The sequence below is a fragment of the Falco rusticolus genome, chromosome 2 (assembly GCF_015220075.1).
Source record: "Falco rusticolus isolate bFalRus1 chromosome 2, bFalRus1.pri, whole genome shotgun sequence".
Taxonomy (NCBI): Eukaryota; Metazoa; Chordata; class Aves; order Falconiformes; family Falconidae; genus Falco; species Falco rusticolus.
Genome location: NC_051188.1, coordinates 83735665 through 83754825, shown reverse-complemented (window position 1 = coordinate 83754825; position 19161 = coordinate 83735665). Strand labels below are relative to the sequence as shown.

Below are 19161 nucleotides of genomic sequence, written 5' to 3'. Positions count from 1 at the left end.
CACAGCCAGAGGGGACGCGATGAGGGGGTGCCCCCCAACGCGCCACTGGGGAGCGTTCCTCCATTTACGCCCCCATAGGGCCGAGCGCACCCGCACCGGCTCCGCCACTGGGGGGTCCCCGGGGACCCCCGCGCCTCCCCCGGGGCGAGGGCCGCGGGCCGGCGCCGAGGGCGCAGAGGGCGGCGGCTGCGCCGGCGGCTCCTGGCGGGCGCCCCCTGGCGGGCGCGGCGCCGCAACGGCGGCTGGGCGGGCCGGGGCGTGGGGCGGCTGCGGCGCGGCGAAAACGCGCCCGGCGGGTGGCGGCGGTGATGAAATTCCCGGGCTCCGTCCTCGTCTCCCTCGTCCTCTTCGTGGCCGAGACGGCGGCCGCGCTGTGTCTGAGCGGGGCGTACCGCGCGGCGGGGGACCGCATGTGGCAGTGGCTGACGCTGCTGTTCGCCCTCCTGCCCTGCGCGCTGGTGCAGCTCAGCCTGGTCTTCATCCACCGCGACGTGAGCCGCGACCGCCCGCTGGTGCTGCTGCTGCACCTCCTGCAGCTGGGGCCCCTCGTCAGGTCGGTGAGTCCCGTCCTCGCCCTCAGCGGGCCGGCCCGGGGGCGCCCCGGCCTTTGTGCCGGGTGGCGGCCGCCGCCGGGTCCTTGCCGGCCTTATTTCCGAAGCCGCGGGGGGACCTTCTCCCCGCGAACGGCCGCAGGCGGGAGGGGCGCGGCGCTCCCCCGGTAGGCACGGGGCGCCCGCGGGCTGAGCCCGCCGGAGGGGCCGGGCGCGGGCGGGGGCTGCGCTGCGCTGGGGCTGGGGGCAGCCCGCGCCCTCCCGCCGCTGCCGCGTCCTGCGCTTGTTTTCTGTCCGTGTGGCTTTCTACAAATGGTTGTGCCTGCTGGCTTATCCGTAGCGCTTTACTCTGAGGTTACTCTTCCAAGAGAGAAAAGGAGACTCGCTCAGTTGCTAGTTCAAAGCCGTGGCGGTACCCATCCCGTCTGTGCGTCTTGGAAATGCTAGCAATGTTTTACTACGGCTCTTCTTTCCAAAGTGGGCTTCTTGCCCCAAATTGCTATGGAGATTTTTCAGCTTCGGTTCAAATTCTCACTGAAAGCGTCCTTAGGGGGAAAAAACCCCAACAAACAAACAGGTGAAAAGTTACAGAGGTGCTGCAACCCCATGGCAAAGGGCTTGTTTGCCAGGGGCTTTCATTTTAAATGTATCTTCAAGACTCTTTTTCAAAAAGAAAAGGAACGAAATACAGTGTTTCTGTAGTAGAGGCTAGGAGAAGTATCCCTAACTTGCTGAAGTTCCTGAACAGTGTGGAAAAGAAAGATTTGTTCACGCTAATGAGGGTGAACAGTTTGGATGTTACAAAACATCTTACACTTCAAAAACAGTGAATTCCTCTATAACTATGGCTGAATTATTTTTTTTGTTTGTTTTGTCGATGTTTTAAAGATATATGAGTTACTGATTAACAGTTAAGTTCTTCAAGAGCTCCAATTTTCTAAAAGCTAAGAACAAAATACTGCCACATTCTTTGGAAATGAAGAGTGAGGCCAAAGAGAAAGCAACTATCAAAAATTATGTTCATGGCTTTTGTCATTCTAAATCAATTTCTTGAGGTCAGACAAGGAGAGAATGTCGCGTCAAGCTGCGAGACATGGAGAAGCAAAAAAAAAGGATGTAAGCAACGAGAACAAATTAGAGGATTTTCTTTCTAATTATCTGAAAGAGATATAGACTTTTTCCTTGACCTTAACTATCAGGCATGATTTCGCTTTCTCTTTCTTTCTGATAGTCAAGTTTATCTGTTTGCAACACAAGTCTCATCTTGAGCAGAACGTGCTGTCTGCTGTGTTGGTGAGCTCCCAGCTGCTGTCACTGCTATAAAACTAGTGGGCATACAGAAGCCCTCTCCTCTCCGTGGTGCTGCAGTCTATGAGTGTGTCAACAGCTCCGCCTTTCTCAAAGATTTATGAACTTAACGTTTCCAGGAGGTTTGGAGATGTTCTGGAAGTGTTGCAGCACGCCTGTGCCACAGTCCCGGTGGCATCGTTTAGGCAGTACGAAGTGATGCATTTTAACCTCTCTCTAGACCCAGGGTAACTGGAATTATAATTACTAATAAAAAAAGGGTAGTACGCTTGTGCCACCTGAAAACCTTAGATCTTGCTAAAGACTCTACAAACAAAGAGGAGAAGTTTCATAGAAAACAACCTCTCTTTAGATTCACGGAAATGGGTCTGTAGGATACAGTACAGCAGTGTGGGAGGGTGAAGTGGTTGGTCAGAGACAGACATTAAAATTTTTTGGGTTTTTTTTTTTTTTCTTCTCTTCTTTGTCTTCCTATCCGTAGCCTATTGTTGTATCTGTCGGAAGAGGAGACCAATCACTTCCCATCAGGTGTAGGTCTGTACTGTAAAAGATGAAGTATTTCAGCACATGAAATGCCTTACCTTTCCCTCCTTTGTGCAGGAGGCTTTGTGTCCCGTGTGGACTGGAATACACACAAGTCTGAGGTGATTACTAGAAGGCAAAATACTTTTTGGCTGTATCATCACTTCACTGTGACTTGAACCACTGTAAGCTGAAAAGGACCATTGTCCCTGGAGTAGTTTTGTCCCATCCTTTCAGGCAAACCTTTGCTCCTTTGCACCAGAGAGTCCTGCTCTTGTTTGTCACCTGCTTCTCCAGTACAAAGCCTTATTCCATCCCCTGTGTTCGGTCTCTCTCACGTTTCAATGGCACAGTGTTGGGGTTTAACCCCAGCGGGAGACTAAGCCCCACACAGCTGCTCGCTCACTCCCCCCGTAGTGGGATGGGGAGAGGACTGGAAGAGTAAAAGTGAGAAAACTTGTGGGTTGAGATAAAGGCAGTTTAATAGGTAAAGCAAAAGCTGTGAATGCAAGCAAAGCAAAACAAGGAATTTATTCGCTGCTTCCCATCAGCAAGCAGGTTTTCAGCCATCCCCAGGAAAGCCATCATGCGTAACAGTTACTTGGGAAGACAAATGCCTTAATGCTGAAGTTTGTAAGTAATGCCTCCTTCCCTCAGTTTATATACTCAGCATGACATCCCATGGTATGGAATACCTCTTTGGCTAGTTTGGGTCACCTGTCCTGGCTGTGTCCATGTGTCCCCCTCCCAATGTCCCATGCCCCTCAAGCCCTCTGGCTGGCAGGGCCTGAGAAACAGAAGTCCCTGACTTAGTGTAAACATCACCCAGCAACAACCAAAAACATCAGCGTCCTGTCAACATTGTTCTTATACCAAATCCAGAACACAGCACTGCACCAGCTACTAAGAAGAAAATTAACTCTGTCCCAGCTGAAACCAGGACACACAGGCCCAGGGCTTTTTAGGGAAGAGTGGGACAAATCAGGTCAAACAGGACACAGACAGTAGAGCCATCCCAGGCCCTGTCTGCTTGCAGCATCAGAATGAAATGTTAAAGAGCCTTTAGGCTGCCTCAGATGGCACGCTTCAACAGAGGGTAGTCTGCTTCATCTGCTTTAAAAAAGCTATTGCTGACTTTTTAGCCACCTCTGTGGGGTTTGTGACATGATACAGGATAGTTAGTATTGCTCTGTTCAGACTGAAATACCCAAATATCAGTGCACTGCTTTACAAACAGCCCATGTACATTGTGTGAGTTTTCATCATCTTAAAAGCTAGACATTTTTCTCCCCTTCCTTTTTTCCTTAAAAAGTTAAGTTTAAATTTTGGGGAACGGTTTGGAAATATCCTGGCAGGGAAGGAGGGTGTTTAGCTTTGCAAGCCAAATGATCCAGCCTATTTTGAATCCCCTGTGCGACAGGGGGAAAAAGTACATTCCCATATAAAACCTTCTTGCATACCACCACCTTCCCAAAACACCCACACTCCACCTGTTCGGGAGGCACTCGCTGTCCTGCTGCTGCCACTGGAAGCACTAAAATTAGGAAGCATCCCTCTTCCTGGAGAGGACTTTTGCTGTACTGGGAGAGGACTGTTAACGCACCCTTTTTTTAATTCCTTCTCCCACTCCCCAAGAATGTCTCTGTAAATCCGGAGCAATTTGTAGAGTAAAATTTCTGCCTCCCTCAGTCGCCTGGCTCCGGTCCCCAGGATAGAGGCACACTGGAGACTGTGCAGAGAGTTGGCTGGAACAAAGTGACTGCAGGTCTCTAGACACGGTGGGGGATTCCTGCAACATTTCAGATAAATGCCATTCCTTGTAAGAGCACTAATTTGTCTGGATGTTTAGAAAGTATATTTGGATACTTTTTTTTTTTTGTAAAAGGAGATTCTTTTACCACATAAAGTAAATTATAACACAAAAAATGACTTAAAATGATAGCCAATGTCAATGAGAGCTTAAACACATTTTGCTTTAGAGAAGACCATGATGAGCTTTTTGGCTCATTATCGGCTACTTGTGAGCCAAGGACTGTCTCTTTGTTCCCTGTTCGTTTGGATGGCACCTGTAGCGCTGAGATCATCTTGAGATTATAGGTGTTGTGACAATTTGAATATATAATAACTGGATGTATTTTTGTTTACTGCTCCACACTTAGGGATTTGTTCAAAGTGCAAATAACTCTTCATGAAGGGTGCCAGAGAACCCTCTGTTAACTTGCTTCCCCTTTTCTATTCTGCAAACAATTAATAGATCAGGAGCTGAAGTGAGGAGTACAATTTCCAACAAACCGACTTGAACAGAGAGGGCTTACAGTCACAAGCAGGGGTGTTGGTGGTATTGTACCATAAGTCTGCTGGATGTGATGGTTCCCTACCATCTGATTACTGAAGACAGTACTAAGTGGCATATCCAGAAAGGACTGGTGTAAACTTGGCAGTGCGTCCTTCTGATACTAACTTCATGGAGAGGAAAGCTAAGTCTCTGCTGGTCTTTGAAATTACCATCCCTAGTGCTCTGTTAGCTGAATGGGGGCCTGCAGGCTCTGCCTTTACGAGGAATATGCAGTTAGGAGATGGCTCTGTCTGCAGAATGATGAACTCTTGCAAAAAAAAAAAAAAAAAAAAAAAGCAAAAGCAAATGTAAGAGGCCCCTATATAGAACAGTAATGACTGTTTTCCTCAAATTTTGATGGGACAAGGATATAAACAATAGGCTTTTTTTTTTCTTTTTTTAAATGGGATCAGGCTTTGTTTCTCAAGGCATAAGGAGAAACAATTACATGTGTTTGTGTACTGTGTAGTCAGCAGTAAAGCAGATGCAGTAGGAAGTTTGCATCAAACTGCCAGAGGAGCTGGTGTTACAGCCAAAGTTAGATTCTGTGAGCTGCAGGAAGTAAACAGAACAAACCAAACAAAAAACCCACCAAAAAAACCCACAAACTCAAACCCAAACCCAAACCAAAACACCTATAGGCTGAAACTTTCAGAGTTATTAATGTTTCAGGCACCTAAATCTGCAGTTTGAAATCCAGTAAGCTCTAATGGTGCAGATAATGCTTCAGTCACGTTATACAGAAGCATTGTCTCTCGTGGATAGTGACCTGCTTTATAGTTCAGAATAGCACAGGTCTAAAAATCTCTCTTCTTGAGGACTTCCATTGGTAGACTTTACTGTAGGAGATTCTGCTAGCTCTAAACTTGACAACTGTTGATGCATCTCCCTCTTTTCCAGATGGGAGGAATGTAAGAATATGCCTAGATCCTCTTCAGGCTTTTTTTTTCTTTTTCTTTTTTTTTTTCTTCTTTTCATCTTTATTCTTGAGCAGATGTGTTAGGCACCCATGATGCGATGAACGGAAAGTCAGCGCAGATGGAAGGTAGAATGATGAGTGAGGAACAAATCTTTGCCTGACACAGCTAAGTAAATCTACAGGACTGATAAGTCTTTTGCACACTTCTCCAAAGAAGATGAATTACTAAAAACGGAGTCATTAGAGAAACCTGCCTGTATGTTTGCCGTGAGCATGGCACGTGAGCATGCCTTCTCTTGTTGATGCCTTGTGTGGACCTGTTGAAAGGGCCCTAAACATGACTGCATTGCAGGAGGTGGATTGTGCAGAAGTTGGGATCTCTCACTCCTGTTCCTCTGGATAGGTCTTAAATGGACGTTTGTTCTTAGAACGCTTGCTGGCTGTCCATCATTCCCTGTTTTCATTGCCTGCTCCCTCTTCCCACCACTGTTATTTTGCCTGTATTTAAATCCCACACATTCATGATTAAAAGAGAGAATGAGGTGCTCGCTCTCAGCAGGCATATAAGGATAGGATTATTCCTCCTACTGACTGTGTAGAAGACGAATGTGTTGCTGCTGAATCACTCTTCGTAGGCACCATCAGGATCCTTGAAAAAGTGTAGCTCTTCTCCTTGCCAAGGTTTGGCAGCAGGAGAGAAAGTGGCACCATCTTTTTCCTACCTGTTAGGTTTCACTGTAGAGAGTAGATCTGGCATTTTTTTTTTCTTCAGAGTAATTTTAGTTCCTTCAGAGACTTTACTGCAGCTGTCATTGCTTTACATGCAGTGAAAATGGCCAGCTGCATGCCTTCTGCTGTTGATGCCACATGTGGACCTGTTGAAAGGGCCCTAAACATGACTGCATTGCAGGAGATGGATTGTGCAGAAGTTGGGATCTCTCACTCCTGTTCCTCTGGACCGATGAGCAGTGAGCAGCTGGGGCTTCTGGGGAATTCTCCATTCTGTAGCAGTTTGTAACCACGGAGGAAAACTGGTATGTGCAGGAGGGGGCCTGGGAAGCAGGACCACAAGTAACAATCAGTTAGTTGAAAGGAATGCGCTCGAGCTTGTGGGCCACAAGCCCTGGTGATAAAGGGACAGGAGAAATTACTGAAGGGTATAGAAACAGGGACCAAGTATCAAGTTGAGACTATACAAGGAATAAGGCGGTCTGTTTGTCAGCTTGCTGAAGGACATGGTGCAAGAACTGCAGACATTGTTGTCTTGTAACTGTTGTTGAATTGCTAAATAGCTAGCGTGAGATCTTCACGCGAGTTGCCACATAGTTATAGAAATCACAAGTTTTTGGACCAATCAGAATAAGATGTAACAATTGCTTATGTGTATATAATCATGCTATTAGGCTAATTAAAGTGACATTTGCTTGCATCGAGCTGTGTCCCATCTCTCAAAAGCGGCAGGTATGAAGCAACACCTTCTTGCATTGTCTCTTTAGTGTGTTTCATACTAAAAAAATAGTAAGCCAGTTCATTTAAAGACAAGATGCCCAACCCTTCAGAATGTACTTCATAGGCAAAGTTGTAACCTGGCACAGGTTCATGATCTGAATTGGTACTTACTTTGTCACTTCTCATCTGGATGGTTCTTCAAGTGCCTATGCCCCTCTTACGCCCTGTTACTTACACATTTAGATCGGTGGTTTCTTTCTAGTGTATCGGCTGCCAGTCTGCTGTTTGCAGCAGCTGCTTGAGCAGTGGCACCAGCTACAGTCTTCAGTGCGTTTGTTATTTGCCTCAGAAGGCATGACCTCCAGAGACTCTCTTGCGTGGGATGGGGAGGGCTTGGGAGGAGATGGGCATCATTACTGCTGTATTCTGAGTGCTTGCACATACAGTTTTTATTACTCTGTTGTACTGGTAAATGTCCCCTTTAGCTCTCAGGTTTGCTCATCAGATCATTTTGCCATCATTTGCTTTTCTATACAGACATCAAATTTCCCATTACAAACAATATACTAATACTTAATACCTAGCTAATAAATACAAATGGAATGCTTTGCTCTGAAACCTAACATTGTGATTATAACATTGGCTATAGTCAGTAGTCTTATGAATCTTATCTCTTTTATGGGATTAATGCATACTTGTTAGGTGGGTCCTTTGACTTAACTCTGGCCATGTGATTAGAAGGAGGCTGATGCTGAGATCTCATGTTCCGTAATAGCTCAGACTTGCCCTCAGCTCAGGATGAATAGATAGCTGTGAATACTAAGCGAGACAAAAATGTTCTGGGATCCTTCTTTTGGAATAAAATCAGTTTGTTGGTTTCAGAATCTCTGTTGGCTTCATAAGCTGTTGTGCTTTATTAATTTTTCACACTTTATTTTTGGGTGTGTGAATTCTTTCACACAGAACAGGACTGGCAGGGACTGAAAAGATTAACAGGGGAAAAATAGAAAGTCACCACTGTGAATGGAGCTTCCAGCACACCAGGTACTTCATATAGCTTTAGTGATAATGGTAGCTCAAGTCTAGTGAATCAAGGATACTGCTACAGAATCCTAAAACTGCTCTCCATCTAGAGCAGTTGAAACTTGCTAGGGGTCCAGTTTGGGGGGGAGGAAACGAAGTCAAGTTTATTAAAATAAAAAACAGTATGCTTTTATTTGAATTTTTATCAGTGCTATCAGTGCTGCTTTACAGCTCAGTCTGTGAGCTTCCCCCTGAAAGACTGTGATAGACTCTGACTTTGCAAGTGTTAAAAAAAGTCAGGCTGAGAAGGAAACAGGAATTCAAAGTCTCAGACAAGCATAGCTCCATGATTTCTAATTATGAGATACTTTTAAATAGATGATAAACCTTATTTTTACATTACAAAAACTAATTGGCCAAATCTGACCTGTCAGAGACTTGGAGATGCTGCATTCCAGCAAGTATTACCTACAGAGGCAGCCAGGCGGAGGAGACAAACCCCAGCAGACACAACAGAAGGAAAGAAGGCAGCTCAGTCATCATCAGAGGCTGATGCCTACACAAGAAGATGCTATGCATGTCAGGCTTGGGAGGAGAAAAGAGCAGAGGTGGCACGACAAGTCGCCCTTGCGGTGGGGGTTTCTCTCCCCAAAGCTTCCCTCTGGGCTGGAAGCCAGTCCTCATCAGTTCTGCTGCTCACACTACAGTTGCTTTTCTTCTTGAAGCCTGTACCAGTGTTAGGTAGAAAACAGAAAACAGGTTATGTTTGCACGGGGTTTGGGCTTTTGGGTTTTTTATTTTTCAGTGGTCAATGCCATTTATCCTTTATAGTCTTGCTGTACATGGACTCCTCCACAGCATGCCCTGTATTTTTAGGACCCTATGCAATGTGACAGAAATAGAGGGTTTTCTTTCCTTTCCCTTCCCCTTCCGCTTGTGACTTCACCTGTATCTCAGTAAATCCTTGCTTGTTATTACTTCCCAAAGTTGACTGTTACCCTGTCTGTTTTGGGACCTGCTTGATGCCCAAGCCACACTTGATACCTTCATATCCAAGCAACTCTCTTAGAATAGTTTTTCTAATTTTTTTTTGCCAATCTAAAACTAGTCATTGGAAGGAAGTTGCAGAAACTTTCCTGTCCTTTCAGAAATCTATCTGAGGCTGTGTTATCTCCTTTAATACTCGAGGAGCCAGATTGCCCTTGCTACAGCATTTGCTGCTGCCAAGCCCTTCAGCTCTTTTCTATTCCCTCCCAAATGTATGAATTATTGTCTGTGTATAGGTAGAGTCAGCAGGTGTGATTTATGAAGTGCATGCGCTGACACTACTTTGTTCCTTGGAAGTTAGTCTGTGGTAAGTTAGACCTACATAAACAAGAAGGTTTGGTTCCCCCCATGTCTCAAGTATGAAGAGCTGCAGCAACTGGAAATACTGTGTCTTCTTATTTAGAATATTTTTGCAAGATTGTGTTTAATATTCCTTAAACAGTGCAATAAACGTAAGCAAACATAAGGAGTAAAGCTCCTATTTCAGTGTCTTCAAAAAAAATTAATTTCCAGAGTTGTGAGGCTCTAAGCTCCTTCTTCTCTTTATTGCGGCTGTGGCTTGTTACTCATGTTTTGGACCGTTGCTTGGTAAAGCAAGTGTTGGAGTCCAGCTGTGTGAGGTGTGTGCACGTGCTCATACCCTCAGCTTCTCTCCAGTGTCTTGAGATATTTTAAGGCAAAGGTATGAAAAGTGATTTTATTTCCATGTCCCATTAGCATGCCACAGATGTATGGATAACAAGAAGAGAAAGGCAGAGAATCTGAAGACATAGGTCCTGGGTTGGCAGCCTGTGAACATTGTAGTGGATGAGTAGTTCAAGGACTTCAATAAGACAGCAGAGATCAAGGACAGCTCATAGGAAACAACTAAACCTCCTCTCATGTCTGAGTAGTACAAGCAGTCCAAAGGGCACTGCCAGATTCTTGCCCACTAGTTGCATGTAGTTTGTAGAAGAACGGCTGCAGAAGCATGGCTTTAGAATCTCTGAAGATCTGCACAATCCAGGCCTGGTATTAGGATAGGCCTGTAATCAGAATTGTGCTGAAGTTGCTGTGCTGAAGATAACGAGAAAGGTAGCCTTCAGCTATTCTTGAATCCTGAGACCAAGTAATTATGTTGTGCCAACAGGCCGTGGCTGTAACGAGATACAGCTGCTGGGAAAGCAGGTGCAGGGCCAAGAAAGATAGGGACTGGTATGGGAAAACAGGGAGTAACAAACTACAAGGCTGAAGCACAGCAACACAATCAGCTACATGGATAGAGTGCTTATTTTAGTCATGGTAATTAGGGGTGTGAGAACTGTGCATGTTTAGAGACTACTAACCAATTATATTTCTGCTTTATGAATATGCATGTGTATCGGTTCTATATAAGTAGTGTTAGAAACTAATAAAGCTGAGCAAGATGCATAACTCATATTGAGCGTCTTCTTGACTCCGGTGAACCCTTCTTCCAACAGTAGTTCATGTTTAAAAGAGTGAAATCTTGTCATGTTCCAAATTTACCAGGAGGAGACAATGTACAGGCTTTGCTCTATGAACAAATGACCTAGGACTTGTTATGTCATGGCTTAAAATACTGAGGAGTGGGAAAGCTTATGCTTTTTTCCTTTTCTTGTAGGTGTGTGGAAGTCTTTTACATTTACTTCCATGCTGGCAGAGTTGAAGAGCCCTATGTCAGCATCACAAAGAAGAGGCAGATGCCCAAGGATGGGTACTCAGAAGAAATTGAAAAAGAAGTGGGACAGGCTGAAGGCAAGCTGTGTACGCACAGGTCTGCATTCAGCAGGGCGTCTGTGATCCAGGCGTTCCTCGGCTCAGCACCCCAGCTCACACTCCAGCTCTACATCTGTGTCCTGCAGCAGGAGATCACGGCTGCCAGAAGTAGGTAGAGCTGTTATCACCTCCATATTTTGGTGGGAGGGAGAGGTAAAGGGTCAGCAGTCAAGTGTAGCTGCCCTGGACAAGAACCAAACATATTGCAATGGGTTTCATCTCCCTGACAGCTTTTGATGGTGATGTTGCTCTCAAGTTTATATCATTGTATTTTAGACTATGACACTCCCTGTAGGATACTTGGGTTATTATAAAAACACTAATTTGATAAGGTGGCCATTATGGCATGAGAGGGAGGCAGCTGGAGGAATTGAGCTGTCTTCATGAAGAGGAAAAAAAAAATTACCTCTGTTCCATTTTGGTTTTGGGAAAACTCTGGAAAATTCCTTGGCGTACAGTGCAGAGCATGTTTTGCCATGCTGCATTAAGGAAGCTGTACTTTCAGGAGTGCAGTTTCAAATATGGACTGAGGACATGAACTGTCTTTACTTGTGCCAGACTCTGAATTTGGAATCAGAAGTCAGGACTCAATAAGCTGGTATGCAAATGTGGCCATCTCGTCTCTGGACTCAAGCTGTTAAGCCTTCACCAAGCAGTGCTGCACCACGTGGACTTACCAGGACACACCTTTCTTATTGTGGGACTCTGCATCTTGTTCCATGATGTGCTGCAGTTCCTTGGGGGTGGGGGTGGGGGGTGGGGGGAAAGTCTTGACTTGCTGACTCGCTGCTAAATGAAGAACCTACTCTAGCTGGTTGTAGGACAACCAGCTTTTTGGTGTAAGAAAGGACTGTGGCACCTATGTGAACTATGGAGGTTGTTTCCACTGAAATAGAAAATCACTCTTGTTACATCGCTGAGGCCCCAAGAGGCCGGGGATCTTTATTAGCTTTGCAGCTAGGGAGGCTGAAGCTAGGGTGACACGTTACAAACCCGAATGCTTTCTTCGGTTCAGGTGCCTTGGTTGGCAGTGTACCGAGGTAAGGAACTAAGATTTTTTGGAGAAGCCTTTATAACATCAGGGTTCTCCCCTCAACTTGGGGAATAGAAAACATGAGTATAGTAAAGGGCGAGTCAGCACATAAGGGTATTACAACATGTGAAGGTCTTAATCAAAAAAGTACTTGTTTAAGGTCATAGCAGTAATTAATTGAAAGACATTGCTCCTGACAGTTTCTGAAGTGCTTCACAGCTAAGGTAGCTTTTCGAACAACCGTGGCATCTGTGACATGGTATGAGAACAAAACACTGAATCCTTTGCTGAGCAGTGCAATTAGCAAGATTTCCAGTCACTTTGCTGCAGATGACATTTGTTTCTGAAAGATACCTTTTTGTTGTATTTTTTCTATTACCGATGTTGACCTTACCGGTCATGATTGGCAAGGAGAAATGCTGTGTTCCAGATGATTAGAGAATTGCATATTTAATAATGATTTGTAACACCCTATTACTTCTGACTTTTATCAGTTGCTGCTGAGATGAATTCTGAATCCTAGACTGGTAAGTGACCTTCTGTGGGTGAAGTTAGACAACCAGAGATTGCTGGTTCACCACGGAGTTCGGTGAATCCGATAGCAAATGTAGTAGTCGCGTTGTGTCTCCCAGGAGCCATCTCCATAGCAGATGTAATTCTAAAATACAGAAATCAAAAGAATTTAATTTCTTTTTAATTTTCTTAATCAGTGAATTAGGAACAATGGCAATGTCTATTAAAGCTCATTCATCAGAAAAATGAAAAATCCTAACTGTATTCCTCTTGTGTGTGTTTTACCTTCTGAAATATTGAAACTCTCTGCAATCTCTTTAGCCAACTTATTTCTGCTGTAGTACCTTGTGTCCAGCAGTATTATTCAGTCTCCAGAGTAAAGGGCAATGATGCATAGCAGCACAGTTTCAGTCTGTTGTTTGTTATGTGTACATGGGGATTCTCATATATAGGTACATGTCTTCAACCTTCTGACCTTGCAGCATCGTCAAAGTAGTTTAACAGCCAGTCCAGCTCTTCCACACTTCAGATGCCTTCACCTTCCATGTTCTTTGACTCTCATCCTCCGAAGTGCATGTACTTTTCCATTTGTCTGTTTATAATTATCACTGTTGTCTTGTATCTTGACTTCCACATTATTTTTTTTCTTGCCTCCTCATCAGTGTCTTGTTTTTCTGGATTCCTACACTACCCTGTCCATTACCTTGTGTAAATTCTGCTTGGTCAGTGGTAATGAGGTCAGTATCACCTGTGAACCTAAAACTGTTTACCATCATGCTGTATAGTATGGCTTGTCTCTTTCAGATCTGTGTGAAGCTCATTATTGCTTTCAGTGTTGAACTGAACAGTTCTGAAAAGAGCATGCATCCTTCCTAGCCCTTTGTCAACAGGAGCTGTGCTGCTCCTCTCTTGCGTATTTCATGGCATTCATTATGGTCCTCTTCTGGATGATCAGGTTCTTGCCAGTGTCTGGCATTCTGTCTGCCAAGAATGTAAAATGAAGAGAATTAAAGAGAGGTGCAAAAGCAGCACAAAGCCTCTAGGTTTAGTGATGAAAGACACAAAGCTTCAGTGACTGTTGAGCGTGAAATTTATGGAACTGTTGTTTGATTAAATGCAACACTGGAAACTACGTGCAATAGCCAAATCTGAGTCCTAGTTCTAGACCCTTGGCTCTTTCTTTTGTTACAGTGTAACTGGGAAGAGGTTTCTAACTTGTTAGGGTGTGAAATGCCCAGTCTGACTTTGAAATGGCCACTCCCAGAAGAGATGCTGAGGTGTCTTGTGCATTTGGGCTTCACCCTGTACTAAATCATAAAATAGTTTGGGTTGGAAGAGACATTTAAAGGTCATCTATTCCATCCTGCTGTAACCTTGCTTCAAAGAGGTGGCAGACATCAGGCTCAGGTTCACTTACACACTGTTGGGCAGCTATCCTGACCTCTTAAGTAGTACCACCTGGAGAAGAGCAAAAGCAGAAGGTGCCAAAAAGACCTGAGTTAGCATTAATTACAAAAACAGCTAGCTGGGGATTGGGGGTGGGGGTGGTGACTTGGCCTCTTTCTTTTGAAAAGGTCCAGTTCTCAGTGTGCAGTATTGAATGTGGAAGATCTGCTTCTGTTAAGAGCAATCTTTTTGTAAGTTTAAAGTTTTTGTGCCATTAACAACAGTCAAATTATCTTTCTCGTGTTACTTACTGTGATAAAATAATCCCAAAAGGCAGATTTCCTACCATTTAAAAATAAAATTATTTGCTGAAAAGGGTACTTTTTAAAAATGAAAATTTGTAGCAGTGACTGCCATCTTCAAAAACAGAACTTTTGGGTTTATGATTTTTTTTTTCAATTTACTAATGTTTGCAATGTCATTTTCCTAATGTTCATGACTGGGCTTTGTAGGTGGTCTTACTAGATACCTTAGGATGCTGCTACAGTTGCTTCTTCTCAACTCATCAAGCTCTGACCACAGAATACTTTTCTCATTGTTTGAACAACATATTTTCAGTGTCAATAATTCTTTCTATGTTGAAATTATGTCTTAAAGCCAAAAAAATACTGTATTTAGGTGTCTTGCCATAAGTAACAAAAGAAATACCCTTATTTTTCAAGGGTTCTGATTATCAGTTTAGAAACTATAGTATATATAATAAGTAGCAAGATTCTTCAGCTGAATATAAGATTTCAGTAATAGGTATTTGTGTTGTAGCTTATCTAAAGCAGAATTTACTCTTAGCAATTTCTCAAGTGGGAAGGACCAAGTCTTGAAAACACCTAATTAAACAACCCAACAAAATAGAACTGTTCTTCCCTGAGTGACTTTGTGAGTGTACACCTCTGAGTTGTAAGAAAAGTACAGCCTTCTGGCAGTAGGAAGGAAGAAGCGAAACACTGCCTTTGTAAGGACTGATGGGGGATTTGGGACTGTTCCAGGGAAAGATACTTTGTTTATGAAATTTTCACTTCTTTGCCTGCTCAGGATGAGTAAAAGCAACCATAATGTCACCCTCCCACATTTCCCTTTGTGGCTGATGCAAACCATCTTTCTCACAGACTTAAAAGTGATGTTTGAGCTGAAGGTTTGGTGGCAGTACTGATCTTTGGGCAAGGACCAGGACTGGACTGCTACATTAAACCAGAGTTAGCAAGACGTGATTCTATCAATGGAGAAACGCCTCTTTTGAAGGGTTGAGTTTTTAAGACAAGTTTGAGATTAAAATAGAATCCCTAAACCAAAAATGGGTAATAAGATTAACGTCTTGACTTATGAAAGCAGAAAGCAAGCAGAGTCCCAGGACAGCAGCACCCTGTCCGAGCTGGGTAGATTTCTTGTTTATTTAACTCTTGAGAATGTTCTTCTGCTTCACTAGCTGCAGGAATTTATTTGTTCTTTCACAGTTCTAGAGCCGGCTCAAAACTACTGGAAAGCCTTTGTGAAGAGCCACAGGATATTCTCAAGCTGTATTCTTGACTGCACTCGCTTGCTCTTCTGCTTTCAGCCAGTGTTTTTCTAAAACATGTTTAAAAGTTCTCAGATCAAGTACAGTGCTGTAAGAAAGATGTTCAAAACCAGCTATTAAAGACTTATGTTAAACAAGCAAATAAATAACCATTTTCGGAGAATATATGCACAACCAAACTGGCGTGTGCAAAATTACTACCTAAAATGGCAAATGTTTTCCAGCTTACTGAGTGCTCTTGGAAAATTAGTTATAAAGGTTTAATTCATTCTTTTTCAAAATAATTCAGATGTTTGAGGATCAGGGTGGGAGAGAGGTTAGCTAAAATGACAGAGAAAATACATGTATGAACAGCCTGTGGCAAGGGGAGGAGGGAGACACTTGTGACTGTTAAGTGCCTTTTTTTCTTGGAAAAGTACTTGGAAAAGTAACAAATAGGGACCAAAATAAGAAGTAGAGTTAGAGTAAGAACCCAGGAGTGCATACAAGGAATGACTTCTTTGGCATTACGTTACCCAGGAGTGCTGTGAAGACAACTGCATCTGCACTACTCTGTGTCTGCAACTTCTGCTAAGCTCAAGGTCCTGATTTGTCTTTTCTCTTTGTAGGTATCTTTATGGTCCTTTCTCTCCTGTCAATTGTATACGGTGCCCTACGCTGCAACATCCTGGCTATTAAGATTAAGTATGACGATTATGATGTCAGCGTGAAACCAGCCGCCTACCTCTGCATATTCATGTGGAGAAGCTTTGAGATTGCTACACGGGTTACAGTGTTGGTGCTTTTCAGTTCAGTCCTTCAAATCTGGACTCTCCCCGTTGTACTAGTGAATTTCTTTGGTTTTTTCTTCTACCCATGGATTCTATTCTGGCAAAGCAAGTCTCCATTTCCTGAGAACATAGAGAAGGCACTGAGCAGGGTCGGTACTACCATAGTCTTGTGCCTTCTTACTTTCCTGTATGCTGGCATTAACATGTTCTGCTGGTCGGCAGTGCAGGTGAAGCTCAACGATCCTGACTTAATTAACAAATCCCAAAACTGGTACCGACTGACTGTGTATTACATGCTGCGATTCATAGAGAATGCGTTCCTCCTGTTGATGTGGTACATTTATAAAACCGATATCTACCTATATGTCTGCGCCCCATTGTTGGTCTTGCAGCTTCTGATAGGTTACTGCATGGCTGTCCTCTTCATGTTGGTGTTCTACCAGTTCTGCCACCCTTGCAAAAAGCTCTTCTCATCCAGCATTTCCGAAGGTTTGCTGTCCTGTTTCAAGTTCCTCTGCTTTATTTGCAAGCCTCCCAAAACCACCATACTGACAGACAAGGCAGAGGTGAAATCTCCTGAAACTACTGATGAAGCACGGAGCAGCAGCAAGTCAATAGATTCTCAAAAAGGGAATCCTCATCAAAGTGTTTCTTCCAATGCCTAGTACAACTGGAAGCAAGTAGGTGCCTTTGGAAGGTGGTAGATCGCCTCCTGGGAACATTGTGTATCTTGGACATTGCGTCTTGTGGATGGGTTCTCTTTCTTGCAAGTGTAGCACTGCATGATGACTGACAAGCCTACCTTTATGGAAAACTCACGTGTGTATGGAGAGCAATCACTGTTTGTAGACTTCTATTTCAGTGTTCTGCACATAGGTTTATTTTCACATTCTTATTTTGAAGTCATTCGAGGAGGCATCCTTCAAAAACTGGCCTGATGCTCATCTTACTCAGGAAATCTGAGGATGGAAGGAAAGGCATTTTATTTCAGACAGGATGTCATTATGGCATGTCACCCTAGCATGGAAACACAGCATAGACCTTGGCTATCTTATTGACTGTTGTGGTCTGCTTTGATCAAATTGCACACTTTTTTTACACTCTAATCAGTGTAATAAGATAATACTTCTCTCTGTGGTATAAGAATTGGACTCCTACAATGCACTGTAGTCTAGGTTGCCAAGAAACGGTGAATTAGGCAGCACTACTACTGAAATGTGATTGTTACTGAGAATGGACAGATGGGTTATTGGCTTTGCACTGTCTTACCCTTCGTGTTTCCTGCTTGTTAGTAAGGGAATTAAATTTAACACATTGTGATGTTCTGGAATAGCTCCTTTTTGTGATATTATAGTTTATCTAATACTTTTTGTGCTGTTCTGGTATTAGGGTGCTGTTAACTTTATAGAACTTTAAATATCTAGAGGTTAGGCAGATAGTGTGAGCTAATCATGTAGGTGCTCATCTCCAAGGAGTAATTCAACCCATCTTAAAAATGTCCTCCAAGTCAGATGGTATGAATCATTCTCTGGAGACCAATTACTCAGTGTTAACCAGATGCCTTGGCAATTAGTTTTGGCTGTCTGTCTCCCTTTTAAATGGCTGAAGTTAGAGACGAGCGCTATCCTGATTGTCAGAGGGTTGGCCATACACCAAGCAGGCAACCCGGTGACTTATGTGGGGAGAGAAGACACTGAGTCCTTATTCTTGAGGCTGTGCTATGTTATGGTTGTTTAGTATCAGTAGTTCAAAACTCTCTGGCTGCTTTACCTCAGAAATATCACAGGCTTGAAATCTGAGAGAGGAAATGGAAGTCATTGACTTTTTCTTCTATGCACTGTATCACCACAAGTAAAAGCGTTTCTGTATTTTGCAAGTTGCTGGGAAAGCTTTAGCAGATTAACACGCAAAAGTTTATTGGAAATACACAAATGACCTCAGGTCTGAGGTCATTTATAATGAAATATGTTGCATGCAGTGCTGCAAAGAGCTAAGCTGGTTTTATTTTGCTCTTTCCTGCACTGTAAATGAATGTCTTCATACTTCAGTTTTATAATGGAGTTACAGTTTTTATTTTGCTCAATATGTGTCTGTGTGTGGTATGTGTATGTAGGTCTTATTAAATTATTGATGGGTGGTAATTGGAATTTTTGGCCTGAGCTTGCCATGGGAACGTACCTCGTGTATCTGCGAAGATACTAAACACTTCCGTTCTAATTTCTCTGTCTGAGGAACATAGAATAGCGAAGTGACTTCTTGAAGACACTACTGTATTTCTCTGTACTTCTGTATGTAGAAGTACAGTATAGTATTTCTCTGTGATTTTCTAGATGTAGGAGAATGTTTCAGATTTCTTATTTGGAGCAAGTTGAGAATGTAAGCCTTGCTTCCAAACCTGCAGAGTTCAGTGCACAGGGCCAAATTTTCAGGTTTCTTAGCTAAAACTGAGTATCAGACTTCATAGCTGGATGCTCATCAGTAATCAGGGAATTATGGTTGTTGCCTGTCTGCAGGTGTACCTAGGTCTGAAATGTTAGTCTTTGGGGGGCGCGGGGGGAAGTGGCGTCATATATAGAAGTACTTCATATCTGAAGAGAGAGCTTTCAAGTCCTCAAAGCAGACATTGGACACTGTAAGTGATGGTGCAGTTGTGATTTTGCCATTTGGAAACAGTGGAAGCTTCGTAAACCTCAGCCAGCAAAACGTTTGTGCTACAGTGAAGTCAACAGTAGGAGAGTTCCACAGCCAGGAGTGCAGTGTGTATGCATAGTGGGTACCATTGAACTTCACGTACCAATGATGAAGACTACTGTATATGCATATTTTTAGAGAGTGTCCCATATTACTTCCTATTTTTATACTAATCTCCTGAAGTGCATGCATAGGGAACTGAATATTTAAATCACTGTTATGAGAGTGAAAAATAATAATAATAAAAAAGAAATATTTGTATGGGTTA

At 43.4% G+C, this 19161-nt stretch overlaps 1 protein-coding gene across 1 annotated transcript; it reads left to right on the top strand.

Moving 5' to 3' along the window:
- The first annotated feature begins 260 nt into the window (after positions 1-260).
- XK (X-linked Kx blood group) lies at positions 261-19161 on the top strand. The gene is made up of 3 exons (XM_037378404.1): positions 261-553; positions 10776-11038; positions 16041-19161. Exons 1-3 carry the CDS (start codon positions 309-311, stop codon positions 16865-16867), a joined length of 1335 nt encoding a protein of 444 aa, XP_037234301.1. The 5' UTR covers positions 261-308; the 3' UTR covers positions 16868-19161.

Bases quoted from the DNA above. Each gene is read 5' to 3' on its own strand.
- XK (XM_037378404.1), top strand. From the start codon at position 309: ATGAAATTCCCGGGCTCCGTCCTCGTCTCCCTCGTCCTCTTCGTGGCC. The intron at 554-10,775 runs GTCGGTGAGTCC...CTTTTCTTGTAG, and splicing joins CAGCTGGGGCCCCTCGTCAG to GTGTGTGGAAGTCTTTTACA. The intron at 11,039-16,040 runs GTAGGTAGAGCT...TTCTCTTTGTAG, and splicing joins GGAGATCACGGCTGCCAGAA to GTATCTTTATGGTCCTTTCT.